The sequence below is a fragment of the Uloborus diversus genome, chromosome 1 (assembly GCF_026930045.1).
Source record: "Uloborus diversus isolate 005 chromosome 1, Udiv.v.3.1, whole genome shotgun sequence".
Classification (NCBI taxonomy): Eukaryota; Metazoa; Arthropoda; class Arachnida; order Araneae; family Uloboridae; genus Uloborus; species Uloborus diversus.
In genome coordinates this window covers 212,432,891-212,450,941 of record NC_072731.1, presented here as the reverse complement: position 1 = coordinate 212,450,941, position 18,051 = coordinate 212,432,891, and the positions used below count along the sequence as shown (strand labels likewise).

The 18,051-nt window shown below is 36.2% G+C and overlaps 1 protein-coding gene across 1 annotated transcript in view; it reads right to left on the bottom strand.

The window, feature by feature from the left end:
* The window catches only part of LOC129224755 (1-phosphatidylinositol 4,5-bisphosphate phosphodiesterase eta-2-like), a 65,707-nt gene extending 47,969 nt beyond the window's left edge, over nt 1–17,738 (bottom strand). The window contains exon 1 of the mRNA XM_054859305.1: nt 17,559–17,738. Within this exon, the coding sequence (XP_054715280.1) occupies nt 17,559–17,634 (76 nt within the window). The 5' untranslated portion in view covers nt 17,635–17,738. The remainder of the gene's footprint in view (nt 1–17,558) is intronic.
* Between the last annotated feature and the right edge of the window lie 313 nt (nt 17,739–18,051).

Genomic DNA, 18,051 nt, shown 5'->3' with positions numbered 1-18,051 from the left:
GTGTTTTTACAGAGCAAAAAATCTCTCTTTTGATACACACTAATTTCAATATACTTGTTATCAGCATATAATATTTAGGTTAACTTTTATCTTTTGAATGTCTAGTCAAACTTTTCGGTAAGTAATTTAAAATTTCTTTTTTTTTTTTTCAACGGTGAAATAGGTCCATTTCAAAGGTGGCAGTTTGATGTCCTTCCGTTACTAAAACACTGCATCTAAGTTTGTTCACCAAGAACCTATTGGGTATAGAAATTAATGTTTTTTTATGCAAAGCAGAATTATGTTCCTTGTCAAGGAGGCTCAGTTAGAATTTCAATATCGATTTCATTTACATGGTTTTTAATGGTAACGGAAGGACAAAAATTACGGTGACGGAAGGACATTTATCTACAAGTTGACACAGGGTAAAATTTAAGAATGCTAGTGGAAAACAAACTATTGTCTAAAGTTAGTAGTCACATTTAAAACATTAGAGTCATTCCATTTCAAATCAGGCAGGCAGGTATGAAAAGTGTCATATGACCATCACTGATTTTTTTGAAAAAAATACAGTAGTTACAACTAAGGTACATATGAACTATCCCAAAAGGATTTTGCAAGAAAAAATTTTTTTCTTCAGTTACAGCCTATTAAAATTCTGCACAAAATCCGCCATTTTGGAAAAAACCGGCAAAACACTCCATTTGAAATGGACACTATTTCAAAAGTATTTAACCTATTCGAATAATTCTTTTTTCTAAAAATAAATAAGGACCCATATATCCTCTAGACATCGTTTTTGAAAGTTTAGTTAGGTTTTTTGATAAAGAAAAAAATTCATTTTTGCCGCCAAAAAAACTGCATTTTTACCAATTTTATGATTTTTTTTCTCCAGAAAAAAAAAGTTTTTTTTACTAAACGGAGATGGCGGTCTAAAGCCCTTATATGATAGTTTCATAACATATTTTATTAGAATCCTTGAGTGCATACAGCCTCGTAAATAAAATTTGAAATTTTGAAAATTTTCAAAAATTAGCGATTTTTGAAGTGATTTTACTCAAAAAACCCATTTTTTAAAAATCTAAAAATTGGCTCATTTGTACCCCATATAATGCTTAACTAGTGTATAGACACCGCATCCGGTATTTTTTCCCATAAAATGTTTTATGATTTTTTGAAAGTGACCTTATCGCCCATGGCATGCATGTAAAATAAAAATGTCTAATAATTTCAGTCACTGAAAATCTGATTATATTAATGCCTAATAGCTACAAAAACGGTGCACTTTATCAGGAACAACTAAAATCTTACTGACTTTTAAGAATATATCAGTAACAAACTGCTTTTGATGATCCAGTCAATTCGTCTTTTTGTAAGACTCTGTGTGTAGTTTATAGGTAGAAGAACCTTTGGTGATTATATTAATGACTAGCTATGATAATGATGTACTTTATCAGTAACAGTTAAAATCTTTCCTTTTTTTTAATAAAAATTAGTTTATTTCGTCTCCAAAGCTATGCATTCACCGTTACTTTCATATTGTTACAAATTCTGTAAATAGTAATTATTGTAGGAACGTAACCTGTAAATAGTTTCCCGTAATGAATATACAACCCCTTTTTCATATGGCTAAAATATACGACCCCTATTCCCGTTTTGTTTATTGATAAAATTTGATAATGGTCAACGCATTTCGAGAAGCGTGTGGAATATTTGAGAAAATTCTTTTCGGTGTATTTAAGCCGTTAGCGATGGATAAACAGTTAGTTTCGATTGAGGATTTCGAACTGAGCGAGAGCATTTTGCTCTGTTTATAGCGAGGCATTTCGCTGTGTTGTTTTCGTATTTGGAAGTAAATACGTGTGTAAACGTTGAGTTTACGGTGTTGTGTGATAATTGCTTAATTGCTGATGAATAGCTTAGCAGTTGTTGAAGATCTTTCCTGTACATAGTGTAAATAAATTTCCTGTGTTTTTATCAAGAACCGTGTCTTCATTTCAAGAAAGTGGAAGTCGCACCGAATCCGTTGCAATTGGCGCCCAACGTGGGGCTTCTTCTGGACTTTCTTGGAGTAAGTGACTTTGGACATTTTTTCATAAAGACTTTTTTTGAATTAGGACTTTATTTTTATGGTGATTACTCGCGCAATGGATGAACAATTAAAACAACTTCTTGACGCAATCACCTCTGTGAAGAGTGATATGGCGGCTAATCAAGAACAATTAAAAAATGATATGGCGGCTAATCAAGAACAATTAAAAAATGATATGGCGGCTAATCAAGAACAATTAAAAAATGATATGGCGGCTAATCAAGAACAATTAAAAAATGATCTGACTGCAAGTATGTTGGCAAATCAAGACCAGTTAAAAAGCGATTTAACGGTGCTGAAAAAGGACTTAACGTCTAACCAAGAAGAAATTAAAAACGACCTTATTTCGGTAAAGACTGTGATGGAAAATAAATTTAATGACATAGAGCATCGAGTTGATGCTATTGAAGAAAAATTTAATACCGTTGAAAGCCGATTCAATGCTGTAGAAAATAAATTTGAAGATGAAGATAGAAGATTTCATCTATTAAAAGAAGAGATCTTTAAGGACGTGGAAAGGAGATTGGCGACCGCGGAAAGCAGCTCTGTACAGTTTGGCGCTCCCACATCGGTTGCTCGACCGTCCATTAAACTTGCCACATTTGATGGGAAAACTTCGTGGCAGGTTTACAAAACTCAATTCATGATAGTGGCGGAAGCGAACGGATGGGACTCTGCTACCAAGGCCTGTCATCTTGCAGCATCCCTGAGAGGTGACGCAGCGGACATTCTCCAGACCCTTCCGGACAGCCAGCGCCTGGATTTCGCCGCCCTCACATCTGCGTTGGAGCTTCGCTTCGGTGAGAAGTGCCAGAAAGATTTCAGCCGACTCCAGTTGAAGTCCCGTTTCCAGAAAACCGGGGAAACCCTGCAAGAGCTAGCGGCGGACGTCGAGAGATTGTCTCATCTTGCTTTTTACGACTGCCCTGCGGATGTTCGAGACAACCTGGCACTCAACTACTACATCGACGGGGTTCGAGATCCGGAAATCCAGAAAGCTCTACGGATGGCGGATGTCAAAGACCTGAATTCTGCCGTTGTGTATGCGATGAGATACGAGGCCGCCCAAGAAGCAACCCGTGTGGATCGCCATCTAATCCGGACTCAGGAAGCTGATGAGTCTGATTCCAGGTCGTCCCACCTCGCTGAACTTGAGAGACAACTCGGTGACTTGACAAGACATCTGAGCAGCATAACAGCCCAAAAGAAACAAGAGCAGAAGTGCTGGAAATGCGGTAGTGAAGGACACCTGCGAAGGAGTTGTCCGGCTCGCCAAACTACGCGAGGGAAGGAAATCACCACCACTAAAGCTCTGCAGATTTCCTCTTCTAGTAGTGGCAGTGATGGACTTTTCATTTACGCACATGTAAATGGGAACCCCTGCAGACTGATTGTTGACACTGGAGCCAATGTGACAATCATTAGGACAGATGTGGCTCGTGAATTTGGATTGAAACTGCTGTGGACATCGCCACGCGTAAGTCTCCAGACTGTGACAGGTGACAAGATCGAGATTGACGGTAAAGTGGACTTGGAAATAGTGTTTGGGAATGCCACCTACCATCATACGGCATTCGTCGCTAATATCACGAACCCCTTCATTCTCGGATTGGACTTTTTAAAGAAATATGACTTCACTCTCGACTTCAAGACTAATGAGCTGCACTCGATGAGAGAAGACATAGCTGTTTTCCCCGCAGAAAGTGATGTAAAATCCGCTCATCAAATAATAGCCCGAACAGATTTATCGATTCCCTCAAGGTCAGAATCATTAATACCTGGCTCCCTTGAAGAAAGCAATAGTTTTCGATTTGGACTCATTGAATACCCTAACCTAAGCAATAGCCTAAAAGGAGTACTGGTAGCATCTACGCTTGTGGACCTTTCCAAGGATGTAATTCCTGTGAGAGTCGCCAACATGAGTGAAAGGCCAAGGAATATCCGGAAAGGCGAAGTGTTAGCAACTTGTACTCCCGTAAACTGCATCATTAGAAGAATCAATTCCCCCGAGACTGTGTCTTCTGAGTCCTTGACATCGAAGTTAATTGGGAGTGCACCCTTATCGAAGGATCAAAGAACTGCTGCGGAACAATTGGTGGACGACTTCAAGCATCTGTTTTCATCTACATCGGAGGATGTGGGCCGGACGAATTTAACGCAGCATAGGATCTACACTGGAGAACACCCCCCTATTAAACAGCATCCAAGACGACTACCGTTCGCCAAGAAGGAAGAGGTTGAGACCCTCCTGAAAGAGATGAAGGAGAATGATGTAATCGAACCGTCATCCAGTCCTTGGGCCTCTCCCATCGTCTTGGTCCGAAAGAAAGATGGCTCCACCAGATTTTGTGTCGATTACCGACGACTGAATGAAATCACCAAGAAAGACAGTTACCCTCTTCCACGGATAGACGACACCTTAGACACTCTTTCCGGACACAAGTGGTTTTCGACCCTGGACTTGAAGAGCGGCTACTGGCAGGTTGAGATACACCCTGATGACCGAGAGAAGACAGCGTTTACAACTGGACAAGGCTTATGGCAGTTTAAAGTGATGCCCTTCGGCCTCTGCAATGCACCAGCTACGTTCGAACGTCTTATGGAGACAGTGTTAAGAGGACTTTCCTACGAATCCTGTCTGGTCTACTTAGACGATATCATCATCGTGGGACGCAGCTTCGAAGAACATCTGGCAAATCTTAGGAAGGTGCTGCAAAAGCTTAAGGAAGCCAATCTGAAGTTAAGCCCGTCCAAATGTAATTTGTTCCGCCGGGAAGTGAACTACCTTGGTCACATCATCTCTTCTGAGGGTGTACAAACCGATCCAGAGAAGGTATCTGCGGTCAGGAGTTGGAGTCGTCCCGAAAACATCCATCAGCTGCGAAGTTTCCTGGGGCTCTGCACCTACTACAGGAAGTTTGTAAAGGGTTTTTCCAACATTGCACGACCTTTGCATAAGCTGACGGAGAGCAAGCAAAAGTTCGAATGGTCCAAAGAATGCGAAGATGCATTTCTACGACTGAAGGAGGCTTTAACATCAACGCCTATCCTCGCCTATCCTCAGCCTGAAAAATCCTTCATCCTGGACACTGATGCGAGCAACGAGGGCATCGGAGCTGTTTTATCCCAAGAAATTGACGGAAATGAACATGTCATCGCTTACTGGAGCAAATGCTTATCAAAGTCGGAGCGAAATTACTGCGTCACCAGAAAGGAGTTACTGGCCATAGTGAAAGCTGTAGAACACTTCCATCATTACCTCTACGGCCGAAAATTTCTGCTTCGGACAGATCATGCCTCATTAACTTGGCTTTTGAACTTCAAAAATCCGGAAGGCCAGATAGCCAGATGGATACAGCGGCTCCAGGAATATGACATGGAGATCAAGCATCGAAAAGGGTTATCTCACGGTAATGCTGACGCTTTATCAAGGAGACCCTGTCCTGAGAATATTGTTCCCGAATCGAGAAACAGTATGGAACGACTAGCCCTACCGCCTATCAGGTGACAGTGACTCCAATATCATCAGAACCTGATCCATGGAGTGACGACCAAGTTCGAAATGATCAGCTTGAAGACCCCGACATAAAACCAATTTTGGAGTTCATGGAAAGTGACAGTCGGCGCCCTAGCTGGCAGGACGTTTCCATCTTCAGTCCTGCAACAAAAAGATACTGGGCTTTATGGAACTCGCTCCATTTACGGAACGGCGTACTGTACCGGAAATGGGAATCTGACGACGGCAAAACATCTAGGTGGCAGTTACTACTTCCCCGATCAAGGATTTCAGATGTTCTGAAAGAAATACATAGTAGTGCGACTGGAGGACATTTTGGTGTCTTGAAAACCCTCAATAAAGTTCGGGAGCGCTTCTTCTGGAGCAAGGCGAAGGATGACGTGGAGAAGTGGTGCCATTCTTGTGACGCCTGTGCTGCTCGTAAAGGACCGAAGAAGAGAAGCAGAGGGAAGCTACATCTGTACAACGTTGGAGCTCCTTTCGAACGAATTGGGATTGACATCCTGGGTCCTCTACCAAGAACTGCTGATGGGAACAAATACATTCTTGTTTCCATCGACTACTTCACCAAATGGCCGGAAGCATATCCCATTCCAGATCAAGAGGCTACCACCTTAGCAGAGACTCTGGTCCAACACTGGATCTCGAGATATGGAACACCTTTGCAGATTCATTCCGATCAAGGGAGGAATTTCATCTCTGCTGTGTTTAAGGACCTATGTCAAATTTTCGGAATTGAGAAAACTAGGACAACACCACTACACCCACAATCGGACGGCATGGTGGAGAGATTTAACCGCACAATCCTGAACAATCTCTCGCTTATGGTATCCAGAAATCAACAGGATTGGGACAAGAAGCTACCTTTGTTCCTGCTGGCCTACCGAAGTGCTGTCCACGAGACTACCGGATTTGCCCCATCTCAGATGCTCTTCGGACGAGAGCTTCGGCTACCTTGTGATCTCGTCTTCGGTCGTCCTCCGGATGCGCCTTCATCGCCTGAGGAGTACATCCAGGATCTCCAGGCCCGGTTGGAAGACGTTCATAACTTCGCACGAGAGCGAATCAACATCGCGGCGGAGAAGATGAAGACCCGATACGACACAAGGTCTACTGGACATGAATTCAACGAAGGCGACAAGGTTTGGTTATGGAATCCCATCCGACGGAAAGGTCTTTCACCCAAATTGCAGTCGCATTGGGATGGACCCTACAAAGTCGTTAACCGACTGAATGACGTCGTAGTGAGGATCCAAAAATCACCTAATGCAAAACCTAGGGTTGTACATTATGATCGGTTAGCCCCATACTATGGCCATAGTTCATGAGTATTACGTAAACAACCATGGTTGATAACATAAAAGTTGTAGATAATTTTTGCTTTTAATGTTTAGTAATATTTCTTGTTATTATTGTGTTTTCTGTATCTGTTAGTTATTAATTAATGTGTATATTTGTAAACTTGTGATAGAAGTTTGGCACCCTTTCTGGGGATTGTACTGCCCGGGACGTGCAGTCCTTAGGAAGGGGGCAATGTTACAAATTCTGTAAATAGTAATTATTGTAGGAACGTAACCTGTAAATAGTTTCCCGTAATGAATATACAACCCCTTTTTCATATGGCTAAAATATACGACCCCTATTCCCGTTTTGTTTATTGATAAAATTTGATAATGGTCAACGCATTTCGAGAAGCGTGTGGAATATTTGAGAAAATTCTTTTCGGTGTATTTAAGCCGTTAGCGATGGATAAACAGTTAGTTTCGATTGAGGATTTCGAACTGAGCGAGAGCATTTTGCTCTGTTTATAGCGAGGCATTTCGCTGTGTTGTTTTCGTATTTGGAAGTAAATACGTGTGTAAACGTTGAGTTTACGGTGTTGTGTGATAATTGCTTAATTGCTGATGAATAGCTTAGCAGTTGTTGAAGATCTTTCCTGTACATAGTGTAAATAAATTTCCTGTGTTTTTATCAAGAACCGTGTCTTCATTTCAAGAAAGTGGAAGTCGCACCGAATCCGTTGCAATATGCAGCAACAAATCATATTTTTTCTCTTTCAATAGTCATTCTCTTCAACTCAATTACACAACAGGGGAAATCATCAAAGGGAAGAACAATACAATGCATTTAAAACGATTAATTTTAATTTCGTGCTTTGGTTGTCATTGGCGAATGTTGTCACATAATTTTTGGATCCTACCTCGTATGATTACTTTTATACGTAAGAATATTTATACTAAATTCAAACCGTAAAACTCACTTGTAGTTTAAGAATTTAAAAAGCCCACCTGTTTTATGAGAGAAGTAATCAATTGAACATGGTTGTAAGTTGAGGTAACCAAACAGATCTCACTAAAGGTGACTATTATAGCCAGGGATCCAATTTCTAACAAAAGAAGTGCAGGATCCCTATAGTCTTCAGAACTTGTTTTAATGCTTAAGTGGCCTGAATTCGGTCAAAAATACAAAAATTCGAGTAAAACAAATAAGGAAGTATGGGAGCTCAGCTCCCATAACAATTAAACGCTGATCAACAGAAAAATATATTTATATAACGAAATACAAAAAGGCAATTGACTGGGTCATCAGATATTTTGAAAAAAAAAACTGCTGGGTTTTATTCAGAATGGCATAGGAATGATGTGAAAAAAAAAATTGGACTTCATATTCGAATTCAGTTTTGCGTTATTTTGGTTTTACTACAAAATTTCAAGGTGTACGAACGCTTTTGGGAGCCACTGAATTAGTCATTAATATAATCACCAAAGGCTCTTCTATCTAAAGGCTACACACAGAGTCTTACAAAAAGACGAATTGACTGGGTCATCAAAAGCGGTTTGATATTGCTATATTATTAAGAGTCAGTAAAATTTTATTTGCTGCTGATAAAGTGCACCATCATTGTAGCTATTTGGCATTAATCCATTAATATGATCAGATTTTCAGTGACTGAAATTATTAGAAATTTTTATTTTACATGCATGCCATGGGCGATAAGGTCACTTTCAAAAAATCATAAAACATTTTATGGGAAAAAATACTGGATGCGGTGTTTATCCACTTGTTAAGCATTATATGGGGTACAAATGAGCCAATTTTTAGATTTTTAAAAAATGGGTTTTTTGAGTAAAATCACTTTAAAAATCGCTAATTTTTGAAAATTTTCAAAATTTCAAATTTTATTTCCGAGGCTGTATGCATCCAAGGATTCTAATAAAATATATTATGAAACTATCATATAAGGGCTTTAGACTGCCATCTCCGTTTAGTAAAAAAAACTTTTTTTTCATGGAGAAAAAAATCATGAAATCGGTAAAAATGCAGTTTTTTCGCGGCAAAAATGAATTTTTTTCTTTATCAAAAAATCTAAATAAACTTTCAAAAATGATGTCTAGAGGAAATATGGGTCCTTATTTATTTTTAGAAAAAAGAATTATTCAAATAGGTTAAATACTTTTGAAATAGTGTCCATTTCAAATGGAGTGTTTTGCCGGTTTTTTCCAAAATGGCGGATTTTGTGCAGAATTTTAATCGGCTGTAACTGAAGAAAAAAATTTTTTCTTGCAAAATCCTTTTGGGATATTTCATATGTCCCTTAGTTGTAACTACTGTAATTTTTTCAAAAAAAAATCGGTGATGGTCATGTGACAGACCCTGCCTGATCTGAAATGGAATGGCTCATAAGTAACATTTGTACAAAAATTATGTGTGCTTTCATTTAAAAAATAAACTTTTATTTAATTTTTTAAAATGTTTTCTGATTTTATTTATTCTATTGTATGTGATAAAAATCGTGAAAACTACACTTAAAAGTTCCTAAGCATGTAAAAATCATTTTGGTATGACATGTTCGTGACATGGCAAGCCATTTTAAGCAGAAACAACTGCTTGCAAGCTTAGTATTTGTATTGTAACAATACAATATTGAGACTACTTTCAGATTTGTCAACACAAGTCACAGGAAAGCACTGTTCGGAGTATTAGTTCAACTGTTAAACATACTGCGAAGAGTTCAGTAAATTCAAAGGTCAATTTTCAAAAAGAGGGAGTAATATCCTTTCTCATCGTGACACACAAAATATGCACTATTTGAATCCTGTAACAAGTTATGTTATTGAATAAAGTCAGTATTTCAACTAATCGAGGGAGATTTCACTTTAGACTGTGTCAACAGACTGACAGTTATAAATAATATTAAAAAGAAGATACAGCTGAATCAAAAGCACCAAATAAGAGATAATAATGAGAATATGCGAAGGATTCATAACATTTGGACAAGTTTTGTTAGTTGAATTGAAGGGAAAGAAATTAACAAAGGGCAATGTTGGACAGGTACTTTGTATAGAAGATAAAGGAGTAAAAATATCTTGTTTGAGAATGCATAATAATGTGGGAATTATCTTTGTACTCCCTGACAAAGAAGATAAATGTTCTATGGATTCTGATAATATTTTTGAGCATTTCAAGAATTTTCAGAATTGTCACAGATGGCTCAGATATTAGATGTCATCGTTTCAGACTGCTGTATTAGCTGAATAAATGTTTGTAAGTTAAAATTTACCAAGTTAAATTGTTTTCGACTTCTTGTCCTTCCGTTTTTGGCCTTCCGTTACCGTTAACAAATACATAATTTACATAATTAAAATAATTATTTTTTTAACTGGAGGTGAAATTGTAATGATTGAACAATCCCGTATGTGTTCTAATTTTTATAGAATTTTCTCTTTTAGAGTTTGGCTGAACTTCTGGGGAGAAGATGATTGTGTGAAAATCATGTCGCAAAAATGTCTTTCCGTTACCGCTTTTTAAATTTCATTAAAAAAAAAAGTTACTGGCAAAAAATTCCTGACTTTGGCTTTTTTATCAACTTACTATGATGTGTATACAAGTTTATGCATCAGTTTTTGAAAAAATATATATTTTGATATGTTCACAGACAGAAATATATCGATTTTTTTGTTCAAACTGTCCTTCCGTTACCGCTAGAATTCACCGCCTATTGAATTCGGCACAATTTTTTGGATAATTTTTCATTTAGTATGTTAAATAACTTTTGAGAAAAGTAATGATGCAGAACAATATTTTTAAATACTTATGATTTATGAAATATTTTTTAATGGAATTCAATGAACCTTGAAGTACCTTGTGGATTCTGAAAACTCAGAGTAAGTGAGTGAATATGCAAATCAAAACTACAAGAATCTAGATAATTGTAAAAGCACCCAACGACGAAAACAATGAAACATCATCATTTCCCAACAGCGAAGGAAGAGTTACGCGAAACTATGTGTTCAGATATTGTCATTAAAAAGGATGTTGCCGCCAGGTAAACACAAAGGCAGGTGGGGGTTGACCGACGTCAGATTAGGATTCTGCAATTGCAAAGGCAGACTGAGGCGGGAAAGACCTTGAATTTTCTGAGACTGCGTTAAAGAAAAAAAGAAGAGAAAATAGAAATAGAAAGAAAAAAAGTTACATGGTGGCTTTTTCTGTATAGAAGAGGGAATATATACAGGAATAGCAACTTTAACGGCCTTGTTTTAAAATGCCTTTCTGATATGAAAAGAGATAAACTACAGTTCAACCTCATTTATCCCAACTAACTGAGACCAAAAGAAATCCGGATGAACAAAAATCCGGGTAATAAGCAAATCGCATTTGTAACTAAGCAGACTTATCTTTTATTACAGCAGAAATCGATGCTACGTAACAAAATTACATAGAATTGTTACTCACAAAAACTTTATCATTTATAGTTAGCTGCAGTGGTGTCGGACTGACATTTCAAATACGCCATGTTGGTTATTAGATTACTATGATATATTGCGCGACCTATGAAGGAGTTGTATATTCAATTCAAAACATAGCAAGTATTTGTGCAAATTATAGCTCCGTTCTTGCAATTAGAATTTGTAATTATTATTTAAGTGAACCTTTTTTTTTTTTTTTCAAAACTGCGCAAATTTGATCCGGATAAACCGCAGATTCGGATAAACAGAGGCCGGATAAACGAGCATCTACTGTAATCAAACATTATGAAATCCAGATCTTTCTTCAGAGCAATTCAGTCATTCAGGGTAAATTTGAGGCACTATTTTTCTAGTTTAAACTGCCTCACTCAGATTTCAATAGTTTTATGACATCAGTTGGGGCAAAACGGAAGAAACACTTCTAAACAATAGTATAGATATCCAAAATTGAGAAGTAATAATTATTAAATCCTTCCAAAATGAACTTTTAGTCTGGTTCAGCGCGGATTTAGAGGAGGGGTCATGGGGGGCATGATTCTCCCTAACGTGCCTAAATATCGCCAAGAGCTGTATTTTCGGACCTGCATTTGAAAAAAAAAAAATCTCCCCAGATCTCCTATTCAAGCGAAAAATTGCAATTTGACGGCTCTCTTTCTGATAATGATCACATCCAAAGTCAAAAGTTGGATCTACTCCTGGGTTTAAAGCAATCCTATCATTTAAGGCAGCTTTGAGCAACGTCGGCAATGGAAAGCAAAATAAAGGATTTTAGTACAAGTAGTGCAATTTTAATGAAGCAAAATAAAACTTGTAAATGGATAACTCTCCTTTGTACTGTACGACATCAGAAGATTTCTATCATTTATAAGATTGCATAGAACATTACAATGCAGAAAAAGACTTTCAAAAATTAATTTCCAAACACTAACTTCAGAATTATTGAATGATGCAAGGAGGTGCGTACAAACAATATTGAAGACTTTTTCTTTTTTGAAAAATAAAAATTTCAAAATTTTTTTCATAACCTTGCCGAAGTAATCACTCTTTTGCTACCCACTAGTTCTAAATTTTAAAAGATCTATAAGTTTGCGCAAATACACACATAAGGTAGAAAAAAAATTTTTTTCTCAAAATTAAATAAAACTCAACAGCTAAAATATAGCTTGTTCACAAAAAAAAAAAGAGCTGATGTGAACATCACATGACTTCCTTTTACTCCAATTTAATTTCATTTCCCCATTACTGGCAATTTTAATGTGATTCAATAGTTTACTCTCTAAATATCACCAACAGTGGCCAAATTGAAATCAGATTTAAAAAATAAAAAAAGAAACATCAAATTTATCGCCAAGTTGACGACAAAACTTGGCGACCAAAAGACTGGCGATATATCAACAAGTGTCCGCGAAATTATAACACCACTTGAATTTGCATTGAAATTAACATTGATTCCCCCCCCCCCAAAAAAAAAGGTGTAAAAGACCCCCTTTGAAACATCCGAATGTAACCAAAAAAGGAAGGTGCACAACTAGACCCCACTAGGAGTCTACGTACCAAATTTCAACTTTCTAGGACATACCTTTATTGACTTATGCGACATACATACGCACATATATACGTACATACAGATGTCACGAGAAAAGTCGTTGTAATTAACTCGGGGAATGTCAAAATGGATATTTCGGGTGTCTGTACGTTCTTAGGCACTTGTCTGCGTGTAGTCGGAAAAAAAAAACAACAAAAAACTCAACATTAATTCGGGGATGAGCAAAATGGAAATTAAGGCCGAATTTTGAGTGAAATTTTTTTCGCGACTACAATACTTCCTTTTTTGTAAAAAGAAGTAAAAAATCATCAAATTGTTGTGAATTTGATTTTTTTTCTTTTTTTTGCAAAATTCAAATGTCGCATTGAAAAAAAAAAAGTTACAGATCTTTACGAAATTACAACAATCAAAGAGTCAAAGGCTGAAGATAAAGCGGAGCAAAAAAACACAGCCTTAATTAATGTCGAAGAGAAATCGAGTGTCGGTTGAGCTGCAATTACTACGGCATCGTACTTATAAGAAACGTCATTTATTATTTTGTCTCTTCTTTTCCGCGTCTGCTTCTTCTTATGAGCCACTTGATCTGAAGATCAGGCAAGCATGAAATGCGAATCATTTTCAATTCCTCTATTCTTAAGAGAAACTACGGTTTTGAACGATTCTAAAGGTTGGTTTTGAAACAGTGTTGACTAATGTTTTATTTCTCGTAGTACGTATATACATATCACGGTCGCCAGGGTTTTACCAACACAATTCTCGTGAAACTATATGATCAACAAACTATTAACAGTTTGATGCTCCAAAACAGCGTTTCAAAATTCCTATGATATATAGAACCCGTTTTAGTGTCCACTTTTTTCGTTGGAGCACCTGTATTTTCATAAATAGCATAGTTTGAATGCAATATTTTGGAAAATAAGCATGAAAATTATTTCAATTAATATCCATTAAATTAAATGAAGTAATTGGATTTAAAAAAAATCAAAAAATTCTAAAAATAACTTTTAACAACACATTTGAAAGCAAATAAAAACATCAAACAAAATTTAAAAGTTCCGGTTTTAATCAAATGAGTATCATTTATTTTTATTATTAAATTAGAGTAAAAGGAAGTCATGCAATGCACACATTAGCTCGTTACTAATATAGTTGAGGCTCGTACATTAAATGAATCGGTCTTTATCCCCGACTCATTTTGAAATTTTCTCTTCCTGTTCGGAGTTCATGCGTGAAATAGATTCACTCAAACAATTTTTAAAGTGACTAAATAATATAAAGAAAAAAACTTAAATAATGTAAAGAAAAAGAATGAAACTTTCGAGGAACCCTTCACTGATCTACGTGGAACCTTGGGGTGTACCTGTGTAACAAAAGGATCCAACAATGAGCGTTTGTAATAAAATATTTTGCACAATGTGCTCATACATTGCATATTAGTGCATTTAAACTTTAGTGGGAAAAAAAACTTGGTTTATTTCTCTTTTTCAAAATTCATGTATCACTTATTCCAATATGTGCAGAGTTTCGAAAAGGGTCATTCCATAATGACTAACGTAACATTCGCAGCTGATTTTCTTACTCTTTTTACTTACACCGGGAGTAAAAATAAATGTTTTTTTGGTTTAATATGCAGATTTAAAATGTACAAGGTGACTATTTTTCATTTCTACCAAGAATTTGAAGCAAAATAAGCGCTGGCGGGTGTTTTTTCACCAAAGCCGGTATCGTGACTAGCGTAACATTTTTGCAACCCTGAGAAACAATGCTTATGTTACGAGGCAAATTTTTCTGAAACTTACCCAGGCATTTAAAATTGGCCGATATATTTGTAAGAGGTAAACAGTCTATTTTTAAAAATATACTACAGATTTATTACACATGAATCTTTTATGGCCCTTAATGGTACTTTTACGAAAAACTGTGTGTGACTAACGTAACCATCGAATAACAAACAATGAATGTATATAAAAAACTTTTTGTAATTAATCTCTTGCTCTTATATTACTTTTACACTTTTTAGGAACCTTATTTATGTTGCATTATGATACTTTTTTTTCTACATTAGTGTAAAAAATTGAATGGAAGGATTCAGTTCAATTAACTCAACTTGAATGTGCGAAAAAAAAATAAATAAACAAATTAAAAAGCTGCTTTTACTAACTGAATAACATCTTTTTTGGGCTAATAAAACCTTAAATATCTCTCTTTTAAAAAGTTAACTTTATACAAGTTGATAGTTTCACCAAATTCTAGTATTCTGCTGATATACTAGTTATCGTCATAAGAAACTCCGTTGTACTTTTCAACGGCATATTATTTTTTAAGGTTTACTGATTCATCGAACGAATAGTGTTGTACATCCTGAATTAAAATTTAATATTGAAAAAAAAAACATTCGAACATTTTTGCAGAACGCAGTTTCATTCCAGATATCTCCGCAAATGTTTGAATTTGAAAATGATCATTCTTACATTTTCTGAAACATATGGTAGCAACGCTTATTGTCACTGTACCATGTAACATCTTCAAACTTTTTCCAACGAGCTGCCATTACTTCATTTTAATAATAGGTGGAGTTGTATTTTCTAAAAAATAGAGACGTTTTCCTTTGTTAAGACTGTCTTTCTATTTTTGCTAATTCTTTAGCTTGGATTCTTGTGTTGAATGCACATTCAACAGAGTACTAATTTTGCTTTACACACCTTTTTTTTTATAATAATAATTCTTTAAATTGGAAGTATCTTTTTACCTTTGAAAAAGTATTTTTCTAAGTAGACAGAAGGTCTACAATGTAATATTACTGATATTTTTCACCCTTTATAATTTTAATCAATATAGAATGCCTAATTATTCAAAATTGTTCATGAAAATATACATTAAATTAAATAAGTTTTAAATATCAGCAGCCATTTCTAAAATGTTACGTTGGTCACATGCAAACTGTTACGTTAGTCACAGCTCAAATGTTACGTTAGTCACACTAATTATTTTATAACCACTGATACTAAAATAAATATTTTGCACTTTTTAAGTAGATATGACACAGATGTAAGAAAATAAAAAGTGCTGTTTGGTTCAATCATCTGGTTTAGTTTTTAAGCAGAAAATTGTACATTTTCGTGACTAACGTAACGTAAATATTTTCAGTGAAATAACCAAACTAATTAAAATACTTATCTTGTAATGTATGCAAAGAGAGCAGTCAATTTTATTAGGCCAACATCTAATCTTTTAGAATAAACATAGTTCTTTTAAAAATTTGCAAAAAATTTTACGTTACACAAGAAAACTTAGACGCATGTTTTTTGCGTATGCTAAGCCTTTTCTACAACCTCGCATGTTTAGAGCCAGAAGAAAATCACCGAATGAAATTTTTGCAAACTGTTACTCGATTCATGTACTAGAAAGTATGCTGAAAGAAATGATAGGTCACAATTAGGGCTTTGTGGAAAAAAAACTTCTGAGGTTGAGGTTGACATTTCTATGGAATGACCCAAAATATGATTTTTAAAACTGTGCCCATTAGTGCTCACCCGGATGTATTTTGATAATTTTTACGAACTTTTACTGATAAAATTCTTTGTTCCTTAATCAATCTAGATGTAATAAACTTTTAATAGCAGAATAATTTTTAAATGTTCAGGGAAGTAATAGTGTGCTACATTGAAATTGCTCTCGGTCTGGTATACAAAAGATAACAAATCACAAGTTCAGATATCAGAAACTTTTCGTAAAATAAAATGAAAACTTGACAGGATCAAGTTTAATGTATGCATTTTTACATTTTCCAGAAACTTTAGATGGAGCTTTAAACACATGTTATAATTTTTCATGCCCATGTGTACTTAACACATTAAAAAGACAGAAGGAAAAGGAGAAATGAAAGAAAAAGCGAAACGAAGATGAAAAGAATGAAAAAATTAAACCAGATACTAAATTCCTCACTAGAATATAATTGTTGTCTTCCATTTTTTTACTTTTTTTCTGAAAAAACAACCCAGATTTCCCCGAAGACGCACATTGCAAAATGGAATCCGGATCCTTATTAATGAAATATCGAACTTTTCGTACATTTGTGCATTTCGACGGACATTGCTTTCACACAAAAAATGGGTAATATCCTACAGAATTTGGTACTGAGCAATGTATATTATATGATATGTTAACAACACTAAGATTAGGGTCAAAATATTCCCCTCCCCCGCCCCTCTTAGTGAATTTCTTACTGTCAAGTCAGCAAAAATATTTTTTTTTTCTTTTTCGATGGGGATTCAAAAGAGACATTAGCCTTTTGAAGGTCTGTTGCGATTCTCCGATACGGCATCCAGACTTTCATGTGCCACCATTAAGTCCAAATGGCACACAGAGTTGTGACGTCCAGCTTCCCACTAGGTTAGTGAGCACCTGGGCTCTCACGATGCGAAATTGCACTTTGAATTTAATTTGGCAGAGGGTGCCTAACCAGGCAAAACATTGTGAGGCATAACTTTAAAATAATAAAAAAAAGTAAGAGATTTTTCTCTACTTCAGGGCAAAAAATAAATAATTAATAGTAAAAAATAAATAAAATAACCGAATAAGAAGGGGTGAATCCCTAAAATAAGCATATTTTTGCTCAACGACGTAGGATTTGTTAATGTGTACGGCAGACACAAGGACAATGTGCGCACTCACTTCTGAGATCTTCATCGTCTGCAGGGTCCTCTCCATCCTCGACTTCGAAGTTCTCTGTTCGGAAACACGTGCACATCGCCCTGCCGAACACAGTCCCCGAAGATCAGGTGTTGCGCGGGAGCCTTTCCTATGCGGAGGCACGGAGGATACCTTCCTACAGCCCTTCCTCCGCACGTGATTGACGGTGGATGAAATTTGTAGTAGACGACGCGATTTTTCATGGCAGGAAAAAACCCGCCGCAGTGAGCGCGGCTGTTTCATTCAAGGCTACTCGTGGCGAGAATTCTAATAAAAGTTGAAGAAAAAAAGAATCCCCCTTACCAACCTTTTATCCTCATGATTTAGGGAAATTGGGGTCAAAACGAATCCTGGGTCGCCAAATAATTGGGGGGCGGGATTGAAAGAAAGAAAATATGTATGATGAATCAATTTATTTTAAATCAATTGATTCCAAGTATGTTGAGATGCATCGCTTATGAAGTAACTGAGGCGG